At 43.2% G+C, this 27,265-nt stretch overlaps 1 protein-coding gene across 2 annotated transcripts in view; it reads right to left on the reverse strand.

Moving 5' to 3' along the window:
* Window positions 1-27,265, reverse strand: part of Myo1d (myosin ID) — a 276,692-nt gene that overhangs the window by 105,001 nt on the left and 144,426 nt on the right. For both annotated transcript variants that reach the window (XM_087569948.1, NM_012983.2), the window contains 3 exon segments: window positions 10,627-10,850; window positions 3,546-3,690; window positions 2,796-2,900 (listed from right to left, as the gene is read on the reverse strand). In XM_087569948.1, coding sequence (XP_087426074.1) covers window positions 2,796-2,900; window positions 3,546-3,690; window positions 10,627-10,850 — 474 coding nt within the window.

Genomic DNA, 27,265 nt, shown 5'->3' on the forward strand with positions numbered 1-27,265 from the left:
CAGACAGATAGACCAATGGAATAGAATTGAAGACCCAGAAATGAACCCACACACCTATGGTCACTTGATTTTTGACAAAGGAGCCAAAACCATCCAATGGAAAAAAGATAGCATTTTCAGCAAATGGTGCTGGTTCAACTGGAGGTCAACATGTAGAAGAATGCAGATCGATCCATGCTTATCACCCTGTACAAAGCTTAAGTCCAAGTGGATCAAGGACCTCCACATCAAACCAGACACACTCAAACTAATAGAAGAAAAACTAGGGAAGCATCTGGAACACATGGGCACTGGAAAAAATTTCCTAAACAAAACACCAATGGCTTACGCTCTAAGATCAAGAATCGACAAATGGGATCTCATAAAACTGCAAAGCTTCTGTAAGGCAAAGGACACGGTGGTTAGGACAAAACGGCAACCAACAGATTGGGAAAAGATCTTTACCAATCCTACAACAGATAGAGGCCTTATATCCAAAATATACAAAGAACTCAAGAAGTTAGACCGCAGGGAAACAAATAACCCTATTAAAAATGGGGTTCAGAGCTAAACAAAGAATTCACAGCTGAGGAATGCCGAATGGCTGAGAAACACCTAAAGAAATGTTCAACATCTTTAGTCATAAGGGAAATGCAAATCAAAACAACCCTGAGATTTCACCTCACACCAGTGAGAATGGCTAAGATCAAAAACTCAGGGGACAACAGATGCTGGCGAGGATGTGGAGAAAGAGGAACACTCCTCCATTGTTGGTGGGATTGCATACTGGTACAACCATTCTGGAAATCAGTCTGGAGGATCCTCAGAAAATTGGACATTGAACTGCCTGAGGATCCAGCTATACCTCTCTTGGGCATATACCCAAAAGATGCCCCAACATATAAAAAAGACACATGCTCCACTATGTTCATCGCAGCCTTATTTATAATAGCCAGAAGCTGGAAAGAACCCAGATGCCCTTCAACAGAGGAATGGATACAGAAAATGTGGTACATCTACACAATGGAATATTACTCAGCTATCAAAAACGATTTTATGAAATTCGTAGGCAAATGGTTGGAACTGGAAAACATCATCCTGAGTGAGCTAACCCAATCACAGAAAGACATACATGGTATGCACTCATTGATAAGTGGCTATTAGCCCAAATGCTTGAATTACCCTAGATGCCTTGAACAAATGAAACTCAATACGGATGATCAAAATGTGAATGCTTCACTCCTTCTTTAAAAGGGGAACAAGAATACCCTTGGCAGGGAAGAGAGAGGCAAAGATTAAAACAGAGACTGAAGGAACACCCATTCAGAGTCTGCCCCACATGTGGCCCATACATATATAGCCACCCAATTAGACAAGATGGATGAAGCAAAGAAGTGCAGACCGACAGGAGCCGGATGTAGATCGCTCCTGAGAGACACAGCCAGAATACAGCAAATACAGAGGCGAATGCCAGCAGCAAACCACTGAACTGAGAATAGGACCCCCGTTGAAGGAATCAGAGAAAGAACTGGAAGAGCTTGAAGGGGCTGGAGACCCCATATGTACAACAATGCCAAGCAACCAGAGCTTCCAGGGACTAAGCCACTACCTAAAGACTATACATGGACTGACCCTGGACTCTGACCTCATAGGTAGCAATGCATATCCTAGTAAGAGCACCAGTGGAAGGGGAAGCCCTGGGTCCTGCTAAGACTGAACCCCCAGTGAACTAGACTGGTGGGGGGAGGGCGGCAATGGGGGGAGGGTTGGAAGGGGAACACCCATAAGGAAGGGGAGTGGGGAGGAGGATGTTTGCCCGGATACCGGGAAAGGGAATAACACTCGAAATGTATATAAGAAATACTCAAGTTAATAAAAAAAAAAAAAAAAGAAAGAAATGGAAAAAAAAAGATTTGAAACAAAATGCTTTTTCTGAGGTTTTTGCTAACTTTCTGAAATTTTTCTTTTTAGGGTGCTGTATGACAACAGTGTCTTTTGTTAAGCAATGTAGGATTTCATTAATCTATGGAATTGTGTTGTGATTACTTTATAAGCTTCTTTTTTATAATCACGCTCATTCCTTCTGTCTGTATTTTAAAAATACTTATTTTAAATTATGTGTATGCATGTGTGTCTGGGAGCGCAGGTGCCCATAAAGACAGAGGCATCAAATGCCTGACACGGTGCTAAGAATCAGACTCAGATACCCTGGAAGAGCCGCAGGTTCTTGAACTGCTGAGCCATCTCTCCAGCTCCCGCAAATCTAGTTTTTAAAGCAGCAATGACACCTGTGTAAAGGCAATAACTAACCACTCAATAAAGAGCCGACCTGGAGTTGCTGTGAAGCACATACATGTAGTACAACATACATGTACTACAACATACATGTAGTACAATACAATTCCTTGACCTGAAGGTAGCACTGGAGCTGTTTACAAAAGGAATGCTGACCAAGCTGGGCAAGGTGGTGCACATCTGAAAACAGCTCTGGAGAGGCAGAGGCAGAGGCAGGAGACCAGGAAGGAGCTCAAGCCTGCCCTCGGCTCCATAGTGGTTCTGAGGCCAGCCTTGACTTTATAAATCCTGTCTCAGAAACATGAATGAAAAAAGTTATCCAATGCTACCCTCTTCCCTCGGGGAGGCTTTATTATCATAACTCTGAATTGTTAAGTTAGGCTTTTCAACATGTCTGTAGCCCAGATGGGCTGCTCACTGGGCTCTCACAGCTGGTCAGTACTGCTAGCTTTCACTGAGCCCCACATGTGTGTTTCCTCTGTCTTCTCCCTCCAGAATAGTCTGGTTCAAGAGCTACTTACCTTTCGGACATGACAGGAAAAGAGAACATTCATATATTTGTCCTTGCGTTTCAGCTCATTAGCAACTGGGACGAAAGTGCCCGAGGTCTGAGGTGTATCTGGCTTCTGAAGGAACAAGAGAACAGCAAGAGGAGAATTCTTAGACTAGGTGCTAAGGCCACCACTCTGTACTGAGTTACAACTATACCTATGGGTTCACATGCATCCTTTTACCTTCCCGCCAAGATCAGATTAGCAAAGGGTAGTATCTATCAAAGGTCCTATCAAAACGTTAAATTAGGCAGTAAGAGAGAAGAGGAAGTGGAGCTTTGAGAATAATCTAAAGTTTATAATTACAAATGGCTGCTGAAGCGGGGAGCTGTGGCACACACCTTTGATTCTAGCCCTCAGAGGCAGAGGTAGGTAGATCTCTGTGATTTTGAGACTAGTTGGTTTACACAGTGATTCCAGGACAGCCAGAGCTATGTAGAGAGGCTGCTGAATAGAGGTTGAAGTGGTCAAAGGCCAAGTTTTAGAGTCTTCTCATATATGTGCTATAACCCCTTTCAAAGAAGATGATGCATCAAACAACGGATCTTTTAATTCAGCACCTCAGAGAAATTACCCAGTTTTCTATAACGTATTAATTTTGCTTTACAATGCTGAGGCTGGAACCCAGGCCTTAACCATCCATCCCCTTTCTGTAAATTCTTAGGGAAACATTCTTTCTTTGCAGAGCTGCATGAATTCAGACTATTCTTCTGGACTTACTGAAGCAAGATAGTTGCCTTCCCAGGCCCTCTGGAGCCCAAGGTCTGCCCTTTGACCTTTCAACATCTCCATGGCTGCAACCTTTGCCCTGACCTGGGGAAGGTCTGATGCAGGTATGGTCTTGATGAGTTGGGATGCTCTCCATCTACAAGCAAATAAACAAGATGTATAGGCTTTAGACATTCATTCACTCCCCTAAGTGTTTCAGGCTGTCATTAAATAGCATGAAGTTATTATATATTGTGTTAAAAAAGGCAAAGTGATTATAAAACCTATACAGAAGTTGCTAAAATAGAGTTTCCTGAAGACAACAATTTTGTAACAACTTCTTTGTTTGTGTGCTCTGAAGTGACTAGAACTCCACAGCTTCCGGCTTTTACAATGCTAGTTAGGCACAAAACAGTCTGACGTCCTAAGAGCCCTGAAGTTCAAACCTTCCTGAGTACAGCATAACCAGCAATATCTGTGCAAATATTCCAAGGTCTGAACAGTTCAAAGTCACACTTCTGGTCCCAAGTATCTTCAATATGGGATACTCAACCTGTGTTTATTATCACATCACACAAATGTGATCATTCATCCAACCATGTCCTAGGCACCATGTAAGTCCAGGTCCTTTTCTACACAGGGGAAGCAGTGCTATGAGCAAAACAGCCCAAGGAACCTTCTAAGAGTAGCAGACAAAAACTATTCGGGTGGGTGATGGGGATGACTAGCTCCTGTGTAGGGAAACAAGGAAGGAGGGCAGAGAGAGCCTTGGAAGGAAGAAATGGGAGTGATGGTGTTTACACGGGTGGTTAGGGAGGGTTCTCTGGTAAGGATAAATGAGTAGAGTCATACACGAGGAAGCCAGACATATGAGCAGCTGATCAGGAGCATACCTAGAAGGGGCTGCAGTAAGGCCAGGGTTCTGAGACAGGGACTGATCAGTGAGTTATGAGGGAAACCTGGGAACATGAGACGCTGAAGTAGTATGGGGTAGGGAAAGGAAGAGAAGAGGTCAGTGGGAGAGCTACGGCTAAATGAATCCAGAGTCATGAGGTCATTATCAAGACTCTGGTGTCTGCTCTGCATGAGGTGAGACAGCTCTGGAGGCTTCTGCACAGACTAGATGACCTAGGAGCACTATCATTGCTGAAGGCTAGAGTCAGGAAAACCCACTAGGAGGCTATTTATTTAAAACACACACACCAAAGGAATGTGAGTCAGGCCAGGGAGCTAGTGATGGAAGCAGAGATCAGTGTTAGTCTGGATGCATTCTGATGAAAGGAACAATGGTATTTACAGATGGATTGGCTTGTTGGGAAAAAGGAAGTTAAAGGATAACTCCAAGGGTTTTTGTTTGTTTTTGGTATCAGCATCTGTAAACATAAGCAAGAACAGTCTTGGTTGAGAAGAACAGCAGAAGGAATCTTAGGCTCCCAGCAGCAACTTAGTCTCCCATGGAACTTCTCTTGTTCCGCTGTGGTAGGTGGTGCCAATCACAGAGGCTAAGAGCAATGAACTGTTTTAATTGAATGAATAGTCAAGGTCAGTGATTCCTAAACTATGTTCCTATGGAACACTAGAATAAGTTTCACCTAATATAAAAATTTCCACTGAAATAACCACCTAATGAAAGAATAAGAGCAAACCTAGGCACTACGGGGACAGGAGATGGATGCTGGTATACTGCCTGTGAGGACTTTCTGGCAGATACAAGCAGGTGCTAATGAGAGGCAGCTCATTGTGGACCAGTGTGTTCATACAAAGACATGAACTCTCAGGAAAGGTTTTATGAAAAGACCCAGAAGCCCTTGTGACTTGAGAGGCAGGGGTCAGGAGCAAGAGCAGGAGGTGAAAGCTATAATGAGTCATGGCTGGCAGGGTCAGCCACAGCAGATCACAAACACTAAAGAAATCACAAAGGCTCAGCACTACAGTGTGAGCCCCCCTCTGAATTTTCATGGCTTACCAGCGCCCATATAACACAGACTGCTCTGAGGTCTTTGTTAAAGAGGCTAGGAGAGCTACAGTGGTCAAAGTTAAGGACAGTGGTGACAAGCAAGCCCCACAGCACTAAGTGGCTTGCTCAACAATTGTCCCAGTGGGCCCTGGAGCTTCAGATTACACAGCTGGTGGGAGAGATTTTCTTCCGACTGTGATCTTTCCTGCCCATGCACCTGGCTGCCCTGTCTCTGCTTTATTTACCACAGTGGCCCAAGACAAGGCTCACACCTGAGTATGCAGGCTTTTAGCACAGAAGCACATTTGGGCTTCAGGCAGCTGGCCTGTTCAGCCATGGTAAGAGCCACATGACTTCTTATTCTGGTCATACAAACTACAATACATCAGTTTGGCTAGGCAACAACAGTTGCAGTCTTAAAGACCAGCTACCTCAAGGTTAGGAAACAGACAAAAAGGGACACAAAAAAGTCTCAGCCACAAAAAGTTATTGTGAGGAAAAGGAATGACCTTAACATGATTAGGAAGAGCCAGGCATAATACATGGCCACAGTTCAGCACTTGGGAGGCAGAGGCAGGAGGATCAGATGATCAAGGTCATCCTTGGATACATAATGGAGTTTGAATGTGAGACCTAGTCTCAAAACAAACAGAGAAACAACAACAAAAAGCAAGCAGAGAAAACAAAATAGCACAATTAACACACACGGAGATTCCAGGAAGACAAAAACAAACCTCATAGTAACACTGGAATTCTTTAACACGCATCTCATAGAATTATACAGAACAAAACATTCAAGACCAGGAGTCCATAAACTACAGCTTGTTTCAAATCTGGCTGAAGGTCTGTTTTTATACCACTTGTGAGCTAGGAAGAATCTTTTACATTTTTACATGTTTAACAAAACAAAGACTATGTGAGAGACCATATGTAGCCTGTAGTCTGCACAGCCGCCTAAAATACTGTAGGCCCTTTACAGGAAAAGTTTGCCTGACTAGATGAATATAGATGGCAAGATCCATTCAGAGAGAGAGAGAGAGAGAGAGAGAGAGAGAGAGAGAGAGAGAGAGAGAGAGAGAGCGCGAGAGAGCGAAAGCAAGCAAACAGTATTTCCAACTATGTATTCATCAGCTATGCCCCTTGGTGAGGAGGTGGGACTGTCCTTCCTAGTCTGCCCAATCTTCTCTGTCCCTGGAAGCCTGGTTAGTGCCTGCAAAACACCATGTATTCAGTAAATATTAGTTGGGTGAGTAAATTTAATTTTATACAAGTTAATCAGTTCTAGATTTAAAATAAAACATTAGAATTTAAAAGGAATCCTGCTCAGACCAGAGTACAATCTGAATTTAATCACCATCATTTACAGTCACCACAAATATTAAACAGGAGTATACACTGGCACAGCCACTGTGGAAATCAGTGTTGAAGTTTTCTAAAATAGAGCTACCACATGCACATGCTGGACTACTCCCGGCACATACCCACAGGACCCACTTCTAAGAGCAGCTAGGAGATGGGATCCATGTAGGTGCCTGGCAATGCATGGATAATGGAGTGTGGTGTCCACACGTGTACACACATGAATTTTTTTCCAGTATAGAGAAAAGTGAAATTCTGAAGTTGTAGCAAAGTGGATGGAACTGGAAAACATTACACGGAGAGAACCCAGGCTCAGAGACGCAGACTACCCACGCTCTTATTCATATCTGGATCCTAACTTCCCATTTTTAGATTCAAACTGTTAACACGGCATGCCTGTAGAGGTCAGGAAGCCAGGGATGACTACGGTGGGGAAGGCATGAATGGGGGGAGGGGAGTAGGAGAATATATGGGACAGGAAAGGGGACTCTCGGGGAACTACAGGTTTAAGTAGAGGATGGAAAGTGGACTGGGCTAACCAAAACCAAGGACTTTGTAAGCTAATTTAATACAATAAATACAATAAGATACATTTAAAAGGGAGTTTGAATGAAAGTACCCTATATGTGTAGAAATGCTATTCACAGAAGACATGCATTATTAAGGAAATTTCAGTATGGGACACCTTCCTATGAGTTATCAGTGAAGGAGGTTCCAGCCAGTCCCCCACCAATCACACAGGCTGTTTCTGAAGACTGTCCACCATAAGTAGTCGGTGGGCCGAAGATACCACAATCACTGGTTGTAGGACATAGAGACATGAACTTGGGCTTATGGGAAGCATCCTCCTCGATGGCTAGCTTTTACAGTGCTAGACAGTGCTAAGCAGACCTTGGGGGAGAAAAGACATCAGTGGTCTTACCCAGTGTAGGGCCCTGCCTGCTACAGTAGGAACTGCCAGACAAGGTGCGCTCCTAACCCCAAATGGTGTGAGTGTTACATGAGGCAACCGGCACCTTGACTAGATTTGAGGCATTCTCCACAGGACGGAATTAAGTCCATACACTGCTATAAACTTTGTCAAAAGCCTGTGGCTGGGGAGGCAACAGAGCCTAGAGGGGAACCTACTATTACTGTCCTTTTAAATGGTCACGTTGTCAAACTGCTTTCTGAAGTTTTATATTTATACCCATAGGACTGCTGCTTTCAACTTCAGTCAGAAAAGTTTCTTTTGGCAGTGGGTAGTGGCTATGCAGATACTTATAGCTGGTCATGGGATGGAAATAAGTGACTTTCAGTGCTCAGCCCTAAATGGGGCATCTGAATCATCCCTCCTCACAGGCCCAGGGAGCACTGCAGAGGGAAGAAGGCAGGAGCTGAAGGATGACGAGGAGTGTTGTGAGATGCTGTCTTCTGGACATGACAGGACCACTGCACCCAGCAACTCAGACTGCACAAGACCAAGCTGGTCAGAATTCCATCGTGGATGAGGGAGGGCTCATGAGGTCCTACCTCTAGCTAAGGAGCTATTGTCAGTTTATGGCTGCAACAAGTAAGTCATGATGCACACCTAATTCCAGCACCCAAGAATGGGAGGAGGCAGGAGGATCAGAAGTTAAAGGTCAACCTTGTTATATAGCAAGTTATAACTTAGCCTGAAATATATAAGGTGTTGCTACACACACCAGAAAGTTAACTAATTTACTCAAAGTTACACGGCCAGCCCAGAGAGAGCCAAAACATGAACTGGGTTCTGGGGTCAGGATTCCCTATCCCTCTATGGTGCTGTCTTTTTTTTCTTTTTAAAAACTCTGTGTGTATGTGTGTGTGTGTGTGTATGTGTATGTATGCACACTTGTACTCAGAAAAGCATAGGCAGCCGAAAGAAGAAAGGAGTGAATAGTATGGTGGATTTCAACTTTATATATATAAGCATATTTTTCACTTAGAAATAAGTATGAATTTAAAAAGAGCTTAAGGACTTTTGAAATATACAAAATATCCAGGCAGTAGATAGTGTTAATACAAATTTATCTGTTCATGAAAATGCTTGCCAAGATTGAAAGCTAAGACTTCCAGCGTTGTACCTGAGAACTAAGGGTTGACGAAGTTCTGCTTTTGTGTTCTCACTAATTTTATATATCTCTTTTGTTGGCCCCCTTTTATGGGTTGATTTATGGATTGAATTATTGAATTACTGAATCTAGGCCTTGTGCTAGGCAAGTATTCTACCACTGAGCGGTGTACCAAGCCCCCCAACCCCTGTTTTAACCTTCTGAGGCAGGGTCTAAGTTACCCAAGTTGGCCTTGACCTTGCGATGCTCCCACTACAGCCCTGAGCAGCTAGGGCCATGGGCTTGTACCAACGGGTCTGCATCTCAGAGTTTTTATAAAGTGCAAATGAGATGCATATTCATGAGTTTTCTGTCATGTGACTTCTCTGTCTTTGCATACAGTCTATCAATGTAGTAAAGAAGATGAAGTCCAATCCAGCATACAATTTGAAGTAGTTCTATACTCAGAATATTGAGTAATAGTTTTAAAAGGAAATTATATTAAATGACTACATTAGGGAGCTGCTAGTTTGGTTCATGTCACTAGTGATTAAGTTAAGATAGCACTAGACTCCATCAGCACATGGCTAGTGTAGTTAGGACAGCAACAATGGTTAGAACTCTGTTGAACACATGTAGAGATTTTCCTTCTCATTACTCCCTAAACAACAGGGCAGTAATAGCAACCATATACAAAATATTTATGTTGTATTATGTATTAGAAATAAACCAGAAAAAGAGAACAGAACGGTGGCTAGGCATGGTGGAACATGCCTTTAATCCCTTTAATCCCAGCATTTGGGAAGCAGAAGCAGGTGTATTTTTCTGAATTCAAGGCCAGCCTTGTCTACAGAGAAAGTTTCAGAACAGCCAGAGTTATGTAATAAAGAGAATGTGTTCCCCTTCCTCCCCCCCAAAAAAGAAAAGAAGCACGCACACACGCACGCACGCATGCACGGACTCTGTTAGGGGCTTGAGAATCTGTGGGTTCTAGTTTCTCCAGGGGACTGTGGCCAATTCTCTGAAGACATTGCATGACCACTGTCTCTGCCATGGACATGCTGTCAACAAATAAGCTAAAAATCGGAGGAGGAAGGACTTAGGCAAAGACAATCTCAGATTCAGGGCAGGTCATAAAAAATCAGTTGGAAAGGTCCAATTTTTCATAGATATTTATTTAAAAAAAAATCGTGGCCTAAAATAGTTTGTTTTTCCCCTTGGCTACACTTTAAAGCCACCTGGGAACCGTTAAAGGCCTTGGCCCTGTGCTCAGATCCATCAAACAGATTCTCTGGTGGGCCCAGGGCATCAGGGTTGCAGGAACTCTTCCTGAGTATCAGGCATAGCTGGAATGAGAGCTGCTACCCTGACAGGATCAATGTGACTTGCTAGTTTGAAGTATGTGTTGATTCTAAGAGAGCTACTTATGTTTTTTGCTAATAACAGGAAGAGGGACAGCATGCTGGTAGTTTATCTTACGTGTGGCTTAGATCCAGGCATTTGGAGGCTGTGGTGTGATGCAGTCAAGTGCTACAGGAAAAACATGCTGACAGTTCCATTACTTTGAGAGGTAAGCAGAAGCCCTTTGAAAACAAATCGCTCAAACATAAGACAGAGGGAGAGGGAGACATCATAACAGCAGAGAGCTGAGCCGCTACCGTGGCCTAGGAGTTGGGAGTGTGCCACTGGATAGGAAACGTGGCACTTGCCAACAAGTTCTTACCTATTAAAAATCGACTGCAGGGCCTCCTCAAAACGCCGCAGGACTTTGGGTGGGGTTGGCCACTTCACGTGCTTCCCGTAGTCTCTCATGTTCTTGACCCCGTGGAATCGCCTGGCTACCTCGTGGATGTACGACTTCACTTTATAGCGCCGGTAGTACCTGATTATTGTCAGAGCTGCCTTGGTCCTCTTGTACCGCATGCGGGCCAGGGTGCCACGCCACACCTTCGTGACAGAGAAAGGAAACTGAAAACACGGCTGGCTAAGTAGTAGGTGACTTCGGCATTACAGATGGTTCCTCTGCTTAACCAGCTCAGCTGGGAAGCTGATTTGAGTGAAAATCAAAGACAGTGCAGGGGTGGTGGGGTGTCGTGTGCCAGAGGCAAGCAGAGCTCTCAGTTCAAGGCCAGCCTGGTCTAGAGAGTGGATTCTGGGACAGCCAGAACTACCCAGAGAAACCCTGTCTCAAACAAACAAACAGACAGACAGACAGACAGACAGACAGACAGACACAAAACCACCACCACCAGAGACAAAGTCTGCCCATTCCATCTGTTGCCAATAGATGGCGCAAGGAATCACGGTAGTCCCTTCCCCCACAACCCCCAGCCAATCATAATTTTACAGCGAAGTGTGTGTGGTATTTCAAGCAGTTTTGTTTTAACTTTATTATCACAAAATGAAGAAAACCAAAATGCAAGTATCTGTAGATGGATAAATATTTTAGGGAAGCTGAAGTCAAGTCAGATGAGTCAGAGCCAAGTGCCGTAAGCATCCTCCTCAGTGCTTCAGAAATGCAGCCTCGCACGGATGCCACTTGGGGTTTGCAACTGGATTTACATGAAGCCTGTGCTCCAGCTTTTCCTAGGCACAAGATCCAGTCCTGAGAACTTAGTATGTTCCTGGGCAAAGGTCCGAGGAGATCAGCAACCGCATGTTAAGTTCTCCTGAGCACCAGCACTGAGAATTAGACAATATATAAACACCAAATCTGTCCAAGCATCACATCAGAGATATTTACATTTATTTTCAAGCTCTTGTGTCCAGGTGCTCCTATTTTACAGTCTTTTGGGCAAAGCTGACTTTAATGTAATCTTTGACTGGTTCAGGGCCCTTCTCTGACTCATTCTCTCCATCACTGAATTTGCTTTCTTCCCTACTGTTTCCAGTATGCGCCCTTTTCTGTTCTTTTCTGCTACAGAGCCTTTGTGACCTCCGATGACTAACCACTCTCGTTGCTGACTGCTACCCCAGGTCCCTCGCTATTCACGGCTGTGCCTCAATCACCCAGTCCTGGTCTTAGTTTGCTTATGTTGTTTCCCTCCGATTTCAACTGTGAATTCAGAGCCCACAGTGTGGGTTCTCCAGCTTCCCTCAGGTTTCCTGTAATTCCGCTTGAATCCCCATCTGTGCTCCCTAAGACATGTGTTCTCCTAGGACACGTTTGTACCAGCTCCTCCACTTAGTTGTTTCGAGGCTGTCCTCCTGCAGGCTGAATGCGCACTGTGTGCTGGATGGATTCTCCCTCCGCAGCCTGCAGCACCGCATGAGCAGGCCCACAGATGTGTTTGCAGACCCCATGGGAGGAGGTTATCAAGGGAGCCGGATGGGTCAAGAAAACCCTTGATATGTAAGGGAAACATGGTGTGTGAGCAATGTGTGTGATGGGAATCTAGAGTTCACGTATCACCAGTACTAGAAGACAATGAGGCAATGAAAACCATCTCGTGCTCTCACGTGGCACTGAACAGAACCCTTTTTAGTCTCAGCGGCTCCTTCCTGTAGCCGAATGTGCTGTACAGATGGCTGTGCTACGCCCCCACCCGAGTGCTAAAATAAAGGCCCCTTCTTTGGTATCTTGAGAAACCAAAGGGAACACATTAGAGGGTGGAAGTGTGTGATTCAATTCCTTAGACAAAACACACTCCAAGTTCCTACTGTTTGTGGCTTTGCTTTTCAGCGGGGAGAAAATTGAGATTCTCTGGTGCCCACTCCATATACAAAGTCAGTCTTTTAATTTCCAAGAAGTATTTTGTAAAGCTTTTTATTAAAGCTGGTTGGATTCTTTAAAAGCATTCCGGAAGTGCTTTTTAAGGACAGGCTTCATTTGTTCAGTTTGTGTAGTTGGCTTATCTAGGTGTTAGCTGGTTGAAAGAATAATATAAAAATGTGTAGCCTAAAAGACCGGACCCTTTCCTGGCACCCGAGGGAGCCTTCCCTCCCATCCTGCATGCGCCTTCTCCACAAATTATGTCAGCGGGTTTTCTAGGACCTGTTGTCCCAGCTGCAGAGAATATGCACGTACGCTCTGTTCACACTGCAAAACCTGGGCATTTACCTGTCTCACCAACACTCACACTGCTGTCATTTCGGCAGCTGTCACAACATTTTCCAGTGTTCATTATGTATACCATATCCTGAACAATCCACACTTATGCATTGCATTATATTCTGTGTGGCATATAGATGGGCTTATTGTTGTACAGGGGAGTCTGATTATTCTCCCACTACCTTGTATGTTTGCTTTTCCTCGTAGTTCAGAACTATAGGTATAACTTCTAAATCCCTACCTTACCTTCTTAGTGTTAACTTCCACCAAATGTCTCACAGGCCCACCAAGTAACCATCGACACTTTTCAGACCGGCAGACTCTTCCACAGAATCTTGCTTCCATCTCTCAAGTGTTGAAATTACAGATGTGACCCACTGCATGCCCAGTTAAAAGCATTATAATAAGCTGAGATTTAGAGGAGGATCAGAAATTCAAGGTCATGCTTGGTTACAGTGAGTTCAAGGCCAGCCTAGGTTATACAGTGAGACCTTATCTCAAAAATTAAGAAAGAAGCATTTTAATAATGAGACCCTGTTTAAAAAATTTAAAGAAAAGCTAGGAAGGAAGTGTTAATCCCATCAAAAGAGTAAAGACCATCACCCAAATTAGCCAAATTTATAGCAAGTTTTATTATGTGTGCACAATATAGTTGGTCAGGAGACTGCTTCTCTCTAAACATGGGATTTGGGAGGCCAGCTGCAAACACAGAAGTGGGGTTCAAACTGCAAGGCTAGGGGGTTTCCAAGGAATGCCATGGAGGAACTTGGCAGAATATCCTGAGGGCAGAGGTCAGGGTTTAGGGTGTAGAACACATTGAATTCCAGAAAATAGGTCAAGGCATAGTGAAACTAAACTTTACAGTAAATATAGATGAACAACTTGTTTTGACTTGTAACAAAATGGCTACTGATCTTAAGATGGAGTTCGGCGGGGTCATCAGAGGAGCAGCCAGACACTAGAGAGTGTGTCCTGGTTAAGTGGTAGGAGTATGGAGAACAGAGCCACAGGAAAGGGCCCGCAGCCTTTTAGGGAGGGAAGCAGGAGCATCCCAGAGGCACAGGGCACTAGGACAGTACTGGGTACACTCTACCTACTTAGGCACCAAACCTCCACACAGCGTCATGTGATCTTTGTCACATGTCACATCTCTGCCCCAAAATGTGCCTCTTCATGTTTCTCGTAATAAATGTTCCTCCAGCGTCCTGCCTGATACTCTTCCTACTCTGTCCCCATGTCCTATTTCCCTTCTCTTCCTGGCTTGTCCCAGACATACTAGCTTCCCTGCTGTACCCTAAACTAGCCAGGGCCCCTCACTTCAGGCCTTCAGGCCTGGGATGATCTTCCAGATGCCACATGGGTGATTTTCTTACTCTGGGCTTGTTCAGCTATCAGCATCCTGTTGAAGAGTTCAACTTGTCCCCACTCTCCTTCTCCTGTACTCGACTCCCCTCGTCCATGTTCAATTCCTCCTCTCTCAGCCCTCAGCACTTTCTGACACACTGTGCCGCTGACTTGCTGGAGCCCTGCTCAGGCTTCCTCTCTACAAGCCAGGCTCTACTGACCAGAGCGCTTCCTCTTTGTTCGCTGCTGTGCCTCACGGCTATGGCAACGCCAAGGATGCAGCAGTCACTCAGGAAGGAGCTCTTCCTTGCTTGTAGAAGATTCCATTAAAGGCACGTTGTTCCTATTTCACAACATCTCAGTTGCCCTCAGCATAAGACTGCTGGAGACTAGCCATTTGTCAGGGACTCTGGAATGTAACTATGTCAAAATGCTTTCTCTTTGCTACTAGGCTTCTCTGAGTAGGGAAAGTCATGGAAGGTGCGTGCTTTACTCTTCAGTGTCTGCTCTTCCGTGTAACATCCTCGGATTCAGTATTGTGCCTGACCTTCTGAGTCTGATGTCCTCAAGTCAGGATTTCAGACAGTGAACTTGGTGCATCTGTGAGGAAGAGACTGAGGGAGGCACCAGCCTCTTGGTGTCTGAAAGGAGCCTGGCAGCCATTTCCTCTTTATGCAGCTCTTGCTAGTCTTTCCTCAGTTGCCCGTCTTGCTTCTCTATGGACAAGGCACCTGGCTCTTTCGTCAGCTCTGGGAGATGAACGGGCAGCTCCTGCTGTTTGCAGACACTTGGATTTCTCCCCCTCTTTGGGGAATTACCACGTGCTCCCTTCCAAAGGTTGCTCCTGCCTCCGGTCTGCTGTCATGAGCACTAAGGCTCTGCTTACCCTTTACCCTGCTGCTTGGGGCAGGGGGCAGAGAGGGGAGATATGACCACAACCTCTACATTTAACCAGGGGCTTCCAGCATTGGTGGATGCTGCATCTTTCCTTTGGTTCATGCTTCCTCAGTGCTCAGGCACATAGGTGTACCATTCGGCAGTCATTACAGGTTAACTAGGAACCTTTGCTTTAGTCTCACAGGAGGCTTTCCTTTCTCCATCCCAGACCCCCACATGTTTGTTTTGTTATTTTTATTCTTGTGATGGACACTGGGCTTTTCTGTCTTATGGTTAGTACAAATTACTATCTCATACCTTTCTAGTACTCTCTGATGTGGGCATTCTCTTGGTTCCTATAACAAGAATTCTTCAAAATTTAGCTTCCTAGACTTCCACACTTAGGTTTCTTGTTTGTTTGTTTCTGTTTTTCAAGACAGGGTTTCTTTGCATAGCTTTGGCTGTCCTGGAACTCACTCTGTAGACCAGGGTCATCTTGAACTCAGAGATCCCCCTGCCTCTGCCTCCCAAGTGCTGGGGTTAAAGGTGTACATTACTACCGTCTGGCCTAGAGACAGTTTTTAGAGGGCCTTTCTCCAATACTACATTCCAATTGCCCATCTTAGATACTTTGACAGGGTCTACCTGTTAAAGAATGGCAGTGGATAAGAGACCATTTAAGTACCAGTTGAACTTGGAGCAAACCATAAAACACAGAATTTATCACAGATACTCACATACTCAATCCAATTTAGACTGTGACCATCCAATTTGGCTCCTTCTAAGAGCCGTTTCCTTGGTTAGCACACAATGGCACCTTCACATTCACAGAGCATCACACTGCGTTCCTGCCCATCGTCCACTGCAGTCCCCAGCTCCTTCCCTGATTCCTTCCGTCCTCTCCTTTCACATCACATGTATCCTGTTGTCCTTTAGGAGCTGCTTTAAAGCAAGGCTCGAAGACAGAAATATCACTCTTCTAAATATCTGATTGAGGAACACAATTAATAAAGGCCTTGTATGCTATTTTAAAACACTAGAAGAATGTATGTAAGTACGTATCAAGAATCTAGTGGATATAATTTATGTTTTTAGTGTAATTCCTAAAACATAGCCCCTCAGTATTATATATAAACCAATAATATTTCAAGACGACCTATGGGAAATCTAAGATACAGGAGGTAACTAAATCTTCAGCCATTTTAAAAAAGGAGACTCGGAGAAGTACATGTGAATGGCTCTCATTATAAGCTGCCCTGGGGAGCCAAACTATTGTCACAGAGCGTGGAGGGGGTCTGCCTGGTAGAACATAATTTAGACATGATCACTGTGGGCAGGAGAGAGGACTCAGTGGGCAAAGAGCTTGACATTCAAGCATGAGGTCCCAAGTTTGAACCCCACAGCTTACAAAAAGGCAAATACAGAAGCCCAGACACCTGTAACCCAGTGCTCCTACAGAGAGATGGATAGAAGGCAGATACAGGAGAGTCCTGGGCACTGCAGGCTGGCCAGCTTGGTACACACAGCAGAAAAAGAAACGAAATGAGGCCCTGCTTCAAACAAGGTGAAAGGCAAAGGTTAACAGTAAAGATTGACAGTTGAGGTTATTCCATGATTTCACATGTGGTGGCATGTGTGCAACACACACACACACACACACACACACACACACACACACACACACACTTCCTTGAGCTGTGGTAACTGAGTCTGGAGCGCTAAGCAGCCAGATGTCTGAGACTTGCATGTCTCAAGTGCAGCCTTGCCCAGACGCTTAGCTGTCACCAGTGTGCAGAGCACTGCTGCGCACAGTGACTCCAGCATGGCAATGAGAGATCTGGCAATTCCCTTGCATCTCTCACTTCAGCAAGCAGCCCACCTTTTGGTCAGTTACTACTGGGGGACCATCTCAACATTAATCCCTTCAAAACCTAAATTCCAGTTATTTTGCAGACAAAAGAAAACAAAATGCTTCGGTTACCAGGCCTAGTAATTCTGAGGGATTGGTATTAAGACTCCATCTTGTTCAAAAGTAAACACTCTGTGGAGCTGTATTGAAGTGACTGCTTGCTTTTGTTTGCCTTAGTTTCTTGAAAACGAAGTCACAAAATTGATAATTCACCTTTATGATCTTTTGGGTCAAGGCTACCTCTAAACTGCTTTTTGATAGAGAGCTATAGTGTTTTTGTCAAGCTTTATGAGTTTGAAATGATCCAAAGTAGTGTCTTGGGAGGTTTCAACTTTGCCTCCTTAAAGAAAAAAATTACCTACATCTTTGTGTCAGGTGCTTATAAAAGATCTCAGTTTTGAATGGTTCCCTAGATAGTTGAACACGCAGAACCAGGCAGAGATAAGCCTTTCTCTTACAGAGTTCCCACAGTGAATTCTGAAATAGGCTTTTTGCAATGTTTCTTTAAAAGGGGGTTAACTAATCATTAAGTTTGGAAAAGCTGTACACTGAAAGTCCTATTTTGGAAGTTTACAACTCACATTAGCATATTAGACACCCTGAGACATTCTGGATATATAAGCCTATCATATACATAATATAATACTTATATTTTTAACACGTTCTTGACTACAGACATTTTGAACACAATCAGGGTGCACTCTAAAACATGGTACTTAGGGGGCTGGGGATTTAGCTCAGTGGTAGAGCGCTTACCTAGGAAGCGCAAGGCCCTGGGTTCGGTCCCCAGCTCCGAAAAAAAGAACCAAAAAAAAAAAAAAAAAAAAAACATGGTACTTAGGCACAGGGAAAGAAACCAAGGGGGGAAAAAAACATTGGAAGGCTCTCTGCCCTCTGCCACCAAGCTTACTGTAAGCAAGATGATACGGGGAGTACAACCCTATCTGTGAATCCTACCAGCGGGGGGATATAGAGACTGAAGTGGCCACCTCCTGTCGCCAGGCAGGACATCTAGAGGAGGGAGGGGGACATCAACCCACCCACAAAACCATCAACCCACCCACAAAACCTTCAACCCAAAATTTGTCTTGCCTACAAGATATGCAAGGATTAGGTTGGAGCTAAGACTGAGGAACCACCCAACCAATGACTGCCCCAACTTGAGACCCATCCTGTGGGAGAGAGCCAACCCCTGGCAGTAATAATGGTGCTCTGCTCTGCTTGCAGACAGGAACACGGCATGACTGTCTCCTGAGAGGCTTCATCCAGCAGAGATGCAGTCAGATGCAGAGACCCACGACCAAACATCAGGCAGAGCCCGGGGAGCCTGGTGGAAGGCTGGGGGATAGAGGTGAGCAAGTCGGAGGGATCAAAGACACCACGAGCAGATGCAGAGTCAACTAACTTGGGACCATGGGGGCTCACAGAGCCTGGGCCACCAACCAGGGAGCATGCCTTCTGCCAAGGCTGATGACTTGATTTTGATCTCTGGAACACACATGGTGGGAGGAGAAAACAGCCTCCCCAGAACTGTTCTGTTTTTCACACTTGTACATTGGCACACATGCACCCATAGACTAAACACACAAACAATAATCGCACAGAACTTCAAGTTGACATTGTGAGATCGAAGCATTATTGGTGCTCTCTGAACACAGGTGCTCAGTCTCTGAGCACAGTAAACTGAACACGATTTAAGTGTTGGAGTAGGTAAATGAGTCTATGCTCCTTAAACGGACTGGAAATTAAGAATGCTATGCTAATCCTTACTTACTCTCCTCCGGAGTTACACACAGAGTACTACACAGGGCTATACTCATACTGAGCCACATTAGAATCTGAGGAGAAAGGGGGAAAATTAAGAATGCAGATCTTGCTTTTGTTTAAAATCCTGACCTTTTGTTTACACCCCACCTTGATTAGGGGCTTTAAACACATTGTGATGAAAATAATCTACCTTGATAAGTCTTACCAGTGGTGTGTCTTACTCATCTAACCCTAGTCCTTCACATAAGAACTGACTGGGTTCATCAGCTGACAGTCTGAGGGAAGGAGAGAGTGCCAGGCATGTGATGGACTCTGTATGAGGTGATTTACATACGGCATCTCATTAATTCTCCTAGTGGTGTAGACCGGCAGATGTTTGTACTCTGCAGCTTACAGTACATACTGAAACTGTATCTCAGGCTGATCTAACTCCAAGAACTGATCACAGTGTCTCCAAGGAGTCTCGTTGGGAGCCAGTGAACGTACACAGGGCAGTGCCCTTTGTTTGATTTTCTCTCTGAGAACGAGACCTAAGCTTTCTTGACAGTCAACAGTAGTACTGGTTTCAAATACAGCCTAGTCTGCATTCTTCTGTAAAGGCAGGCAATTCCCAAATCACCATGTCTCAACTGACTTGCTCTTTCTACAGCGCAAACACACACAACTTTGTTGTGCTGCTTTCATGAGAAGACGTTCACAATGTTATGGTAAGAGAGGCAGACATGAAGAGGGATTTACACACTGCAGCTATGATGGCACTTACCAATAAGGCACATCATGGTTTGTTGACAAACTACATACCTTGGCTTAACTTATAAAGGGAAAAAATTTTTTTTGGTTACTTAGGGCTGTTTTCATTATGTGCCAATGGATTGCTGTGAGGAATACACACCAGAAGCAGGGTTTTAATAAGAGAGTGAAATTTCGCTTTAGCAAAGAGCTTTGATAAATGAAAATAAATGACAAATTTTGGCAATATAAAAAATTACACTAAATAATGGTTGCACAATTTCTTAGCACTCAAAAAAGTTAACTACGAATTAACTATGAACACCATTTTGGAATAATATGATATTTATTCTACTTCTTAGCATACAGGCCCAATGAGATACTAAATATTCATCAACAATAATTCATTTTTAATGGGAAAAGAACAAGTAACATTTACTATATACCTAAAAGTATCAGAGCTAGACTCCAGCAAGAATAAGAATTATCTTTCTGGCAACTTAAGTTTCCATATCTAAATATCAGTTATATTTCTATTACTCTATTAGTTGGGAAATACTTTGTATTATTTTCTCTTTCAATCTTTTTCTGACTTATAAAATGTTCCTAGAAGCCATGGAAGTCTTATTTCATTTGATGATCCTGTGGTACATATGGCTTCTGGAGGGAGCACAAAGGAAAGACGAGATACCTGTGTTACCTTAAGGAAGATTCAGTATTCCTGAGGTAACTGGAAACAACTAACTTCTTAAAAAAACTAACTTCTAAGTTAGTAAGCTATGGTGATCCTGTTTCTGTTCACTGAGGCATTATCCTCAGGAGTAGAAACACAAAATCAACCTGGTGTCCACATCCACAGAACATAGACACATAATGGAAATTTATTCCATCATGGAGAATGAGATGGTCTCATTGGCAGGAAAATGGATGGAACTAGAGATCACACACTAAGTGAAATAAGCCAGAATCACAAAAATACAATGTGGATACATTAAACACACACACCCCATGAATGTAGAAGGTGTCTATTCTAGGATGAGGAGGGAAACTAGTAGAGAGGAGGACAGAAAGAGGAAATAGTGAATGTGGTCAAAATACATGATATATTTGATGGAAACTGTCATGAAGCCCACTTCCTGACTCCTTTTCAACATGGACTCTCACTATGTAGCTCTGGTTGCCTTAGAACTAACAGAGACGCACTTGCCTGTCTCCTGAGTGTTGGGATTAAAGGTGTATGCCACCATGTCTTTCAGTATTACTGATTTTTATGAAAAACCTCTTTAACCGTATAAAGTGTCCAGTCCCACACAGCAAGGTTGCTGCTAGGAAATCCAGCACTGCTCAGGTGGACAGCTCCCAGACGGGCTCTGCGTGCTTCAGGGTCTTCCCTGGTAAGCTGACCATCTTATCCTGATGGTTAACTAGGGAATCTATCACTGACCACAACAGCTCCAGATAACGCACACATGCCATCTCAAAGGTCTCTTTTGCCATAGCCTAAGAGGTGATGGAAAACAGTGCACTGGTACTTGTCTTGTGCAAGGCATCTGACATCATTTAAGGACGGGTGTTTTAAGAGGACTTGGTCTTGACTTGATTGTAAATGTGCTGTTTTTTCTTTTATTAATAATTCATCATAAAAAGTAGGATATAAACATAGGATAAGTCTGGACATACATGAATACACATCCATTCTTAAATGCTTGGTTTGGAAAGGCTGTTTCAGCCCTATAAGCCAAACTTCTGCAGAGAAATTCAAATAATATTTAAAGCTCTTGCTAGCAGCTTGGCTCTGGAATAGGCAATGGAGAATTGTGCCGGAAAGGTTTGTTGAGACACCAGTGTTCTTGAACATAGTTTGGCATCCCAACATAGCACCACTAACCATTATAGCATCGAAGCTGAGAGAGGAAGTCAGATCCTGAGGAAATGGAGTAGTCTGGAAAAGGCTTCTTATTCACTTAAGCTAGATGCTAAACTGCTTCACCTTTATTAGTATCTTTCTTAGATGGTAACTGGTGTTCGGGGGAAAGGCAGGTAAAGGAACTTGTTGTGAACAGGGACCTTTTGACAGTGCAAGTTCATACAAATGAGTTGAACATGAAAAGGTCAAATAAGAGGATGAATCCTAGCCACCACTAAGTCACAACAACACCACTAGGCTCAGTCAGAGACCAAGCTTGGTTGTCTTGGGTGGTTTATCACACAGCAGTGACATGATCAGTGTGTCAAGTGTACTGCTTCCTAGACCTCTGTGCTGATGCAAAGAAACGCCACCATTGTTGAAAAACAGACTTAAAGGGAAGGTACTACACCTGCTCAGGGATGCTCAAGTTTAGTATCTACACACAGATGTTAACTGTCTTTATTAATGAAAATCCTGGGCAGAGGAAGCACCTCAGTTGATAGAGGGCTCATCTAGCATGCACAAGGCTCCTGGGTTTGATCCTTAGTACTGCATAAACTATACACGGTGGTAGTGACCAGAAGTTCAAGGTCATCATTTTTACATTGTGAGTTGGAGGCAAGCCTGGGCTACATTATACTGTCTTAAAACAAACAAAAACACAAACAACCCACAAAGTAAAACAAAGTACAGCCAATTCTACTATTTTTAATATTATACTATTTTTTAATTCTACTAATTTTTAATTGCAATTAAAAATACTATCATTTTTCCTGAAAAAATTTTATAAGAATTTCTGAAAATTGGGTTTCTTAGTTACATATTAAGAACACAGAATAATGCTTAACAAGAGTGAGTGCTTTTGAAATAACTTCTGTTACTGTTGCATCTACCACTTTACCAAAAACCGCATTTTTATCAGTTATTTGTAATCTGGACATTTTTTTTATCTATTTCTTTAGCTTTCAATTTCCTCTTGACTTATGTGGGGTCTTTATAAATGAAGATCATCTTGTCATTCATATTTTAAATATTTTTCTAGTAAATATGTTGATTTGGGCATTTACACATATGAACATTTTTGCAGTTACTATGTAAATTTAAGAAATGAGGTAAAGTGTACTCATTGTTATGTCTGCATATATTTCCGTACAAAACTGAGGTCATACAATAATCACCAAATGCTCTGTGATGTGATATCCTCCCATGCTGTGGCTCTAGATGGTCCCAGAGTACACAGTCCTATGGAGCACGTAACCAGTACTCTGTTGTAAGCTATTACTAATGAGTGTTTTCTTTCTTTGCAGCTATAAATAACAGCATTGTCATCATATATAAATTCATGTGTACAAATGGTCAATAATAAGGTTTCTAGAACTAGAATTGTGTCTTCAGACATACTCACTTCCAAAATTAAAAAGCAGGAAATATATCTGGAGCATGTTTAAGTTATCCATTAAAATTTTTTTTCTTTTTTCTTTTTTCTTTTTTTTTTTTTTTTTTTCGGAGCTGGGGACCGAACCCAGGGCCTTGCGCTTGCTAGGCAAGTGCTCTACCACTGAGCTAAATCCCCAACCCCCATTAAATTTTTTTATTCATAAATGCTTAGTTTGAGCAAAAGTGTTGTTAATAAACAGTTACAGATAATTAGCTGAACTGATATTATAATGATTAAACTACTTTAACTATAGTGTTACTCAATTAAAAAGTTCACCATCCATTTGAGGAATATTTTTCTTGTTGTTGTTAGATGTGTGAATATGCACGCCTGCATGTGTGAGCACATGTGCACAAGGATGTTCATGTGGGTAAATGCCAGTTCATGCAGAGAATCATCCTTACTGTTCTTCTACTTCATTCATCAGAGCAAGGTCCCTCAATCAAACCCAGAGCTTACTGATGCGGCTAGTTTCCCCAGTGAGCTTGCTCTGCTGATCTCTTATCTTTACCTTCAGAAGCTGGAATTACAGGTAGGCTACTACAAAGTCCTAGCATTTTACATGGGTCCTAGAGATCCAAACTCTGATCCTCACAAACTACCAAAAAATTTCCCCAGCATCCCCCCACCCAAATGTTCTCAGACAGGGTCTCCCTGTGTAGTCCAGGCTGGCTGCAAGCTCAGGATTCTCCTGCCTCCACTTCTGGAATACTGGAATTACAGGCTTGCAGCACCATGCCTGGCTTGAAATTTTTCTTTTAAAATGCTGTTTCTTTATTATTTTTTTAAAAAACCATCCTATACTTAGAATTTTACATAGTAACTGCAAAACTTTTCGTATATGAAATAAGCTAGACTTTTATATTTACTAAGACTACACTTTGCCCTTTACCATAACTTTGATACAGTTCTTAGTTCATGACAATAAGGCATAAGAATTTTACTCGGTATTTCTGGAAACTGTCCAAGGATTTAGCAGTGCCTCTCCCTGGAACAGTAAACCAGGTTGCTGAAGTTGTTAGCCACAATCTTGCAACCACAAGGCGGCGCCAGATGGAGCAAGAAGGTAGTATCGTCTATGCCAGTCTCAAATGCATGTTCTGTGAGGTGATATACTTTGAGAACTAAGAGTGGTAAGTGTTTGGGCAGGAACAGCTGTCAACATCTGCCTTTCTCAATTTTTTTGGTAGCTGCTATATTTAGAAACGTTGTTCCTGTCTAGAATCAAGTATATGTCCATAAAATAATTTTATGCTTTTCTTAAGATGTAAGCTGCACAGGGATGAGAGGGATCACAACTAGGTCTTTTATCTCATACTCATGCCAGGAATGGCAGTCAGTGGGTGCACTCTATAGATTATCTGTGATTTAAAAGTGTGGCGTGACTATAGGGCTGTAGATTCTTTAGAATGCAGGTCAGGTCGAGCAGATGGGCATAATAAAAGTGGACCAGCTGCTAGGTGAGTGGGCAGGATGCTAACCGGCTCCCTCTGGTCAGGCACTAAGAAGGGTTAATATCAAATCACATGAAAAGTCTTTGTGAAACAGGTGCAGAAAGTCACTGAGGAAAAGGAAGTCACTGGGAAATAGGCAGGGAGATGAACTGATATGAACAGATGCACTGATGTGTGCACCCACATAATAGTTATTTGACTACAGAAGACTTAAGCTATAGTGAAGAGTCTGCCGGTTAACACCATCAAGCCAGGATTTCATGCAAAGTCAGGAACACCTACCTCCAGTTTAGACAGCTTTTCCAGAACACACCAGCACTAAACTGCCTATAGTCATTTCTGTGGGTGATCCTAAGAAGTACATTAGGATCCACCAAAATCTACCTCCTTTTGGTTTTTTTTTCCACCCCTCAACTGCTTGTGATGAATATTTCATGGAACTCCCTCGTAGCCGCCCTCAGGTGTCCTTACAGAAAACTAGATCCAAACCCAAGCTGCAGCTGACACCTTGTGCAGAGATAAACCCTGCTGCACTGAGCCTTGAAGAAACTGTCATGAGCAAGGTGGCGGGAGTGCAGACACAGCCAGTGTGCTGCAGGAGAGGCCTTTAAATGGCCTCTCTCTTTGCAGGCTTTCTGCTTCTGTTTCTCTGGCTTAGTCCCTTCTCTTTGATCTACTCTTAGGGTCAGCTCTCACTCTTCTTTAAGCCTCCTTAGAGAGAGCTCTGTAGAGCAGCCTGATCCTGAGGGACCTTGCTCCACAGTATTACATAATCTGTAGTTTTTCTTTATTCGCACGCTTTGTTTCACTCCTTGACTAGAAGGTATACTCCACGAAGATAAGATCTATTTCTGCTCCATTCAGGACTTCATTCCCAAAAAGTGTCTGATGGTGAATTAATCATTATTAGCCTGAATAAAACAAATGTACGTATTATACATGAGAGGTGCTTGTCTGAGAAAAGGTCATATGGAAGCTTGATCTGCAGGGAGGGCTCAGTAGTTGTGGGGTTATCAGAACATGGAAGGAAGAACTGACCTGTCACAGAGCCATGAGGAAGAGCCAAGCCACTCAGAAACATTCGGGACAGCAGAGATTTGGCAGCAGTCATGTTCTTCAGCAGGGGAGGCCTTCAAGAGCGACGTTGATGGCCATGGCTCTAGAGCAGTCTAACTGTATGTTCTAGAGGAGTCTGGCATAAACAAACATCCACTTGAAAGACAACTGGGATAGCTGACAAATGGAAAAGTCTGAGTTTCGTTGAGCATTGTTTTCACAGCAAAAGGATTTTGTTAAAAACACAAAATCTTCACCTTAAACTGACTCCCAAAGATATTCTAAATTAAGTGCCAGTTTTAGGATTTTAATAATTCTTTTTTGGGGTGGGGCAAAATTCAGTGCCCAAATGTCATTCATCGAGTGACTAAGGAAAACGCACACTTCTATTCTCTTTCGTGGTGAAATGACTGAGGAGAAAGCCATGGTTGAAGGAAAGTTTGCAGACCTGGTGGCTTCTGCATCTTCACCCCATTTCCGTTTTTACTGGATATTTCCAAATGTAAAGGACAGATTCTTACACTAGTTCACACGACAGATTCTCAGATGAGACCATGTAAAGGAATCCAGTGTGCGCAATGATCATCTCTCGCGTCCGTCTTTTCTGCTTCACATAATGTGGTTGACAGGAGATCAGATGGCACACACTTGGAGGGAAAATGCCATTTCTTATAAGAAAATATCACCACACAGGGTGGTTGCTACTGTGTCAATTACAATAACTTATTTTCTGTTTTTACACTTAGGAGGCACATGCAACTGAAAAACACCTCAGTTTTACTTGACTGTTCCCGGGATGAGCACACACTGCCCACACTGCAGACTGTGGAGGGCAGGCATTTACCTACTAGATCCCACTCACATTTAGGAGAAATAAATCTTCTTGGGCCTTTCCCTCTAATTTTGCTAGACTGGGTTTCTGAAGAATATTGAAGAACCCCATATGTGAATTTACAAGTGAAAGCTATTCTGTAAATTATTAACACATAATCTAACAAGGTAAATGGACCAAAGACAGTTGGTTTGCTAAACAGCACTGAAGAAAATACTGGCCCAAGTGACATGACTTGTTTCTAACTGAAGAAATTATACAACAGTATTTATAGGCTGACCTTTGAAGAGAAAGTTGACATTAATACTCTACATATTTTAATGGCAATAAACAAACCAAGAGTTTATGTGATTAAGGCTTTTAACACAAGTTGAATATCCTGGATTATCTGGCTGGAGCCTTAACGCAGTCACATAATTCCCAAGGAGGTGGCAGTGGGAGAACTGAAGATGCCAGTGTAGACAGCACTGTTGCCATGAGGGTAGACAGCAAGAATAGAGACTGGAGCGGTGATGTACCCACAAGCCATGCACTGGTGGGAGCTATCAGAAGCTGGAAAGGTAGGAGACTGATTTCCTTTATCACCTTTGGAGAGAACACTGTCTTGCTAACAGCTTGTTTCTGCTCAGTAAACTGAAGGAAAGCTTTCTGTTAGAACTCCGTTCCTGTTGTTTAAAGCACCACACTTACAACAACCATTTCCAGTAGGCTTTGGCACTAATTCCTGGGGTTACATAGCACAGCTATGGCAATAGCTTGACTCAGCTCCAAATCAGCAGTGTTGCTATTAACAACAACAGAAGGTAGAGACTTAGAGAGTGCCGAAACCATGTTGAGTATACTAACTTTTCTAATACTTGTAACTGTAGTCCCACATACAGTTTCATTTCCCTTTTACACATGAGAAAACTGAGCCACACGTGATCTAAGCATGTTGTCCTATAGAGCAGAGACAGGAACTCAGTCTCATGGTAGACTAAAGTGAGAACTCTCTAAG

Source organism: Rattus norvegicus, chromosome 10, assembly GCF_021556685.1.
Source record: "Rattus norvegicus strain SHRSP/BbbUtx chromosome 10, alternate assembly SHRSP_T2T, whole genome shotgun sequence".
In the NCBI taxonomy this organism is placed as follows: domain Eukaryota; kingdom Metazoa; phylum Chordata; class Mammalia; order Rodentia; family Muridae; genus Rattus; species Rattus norvegicus.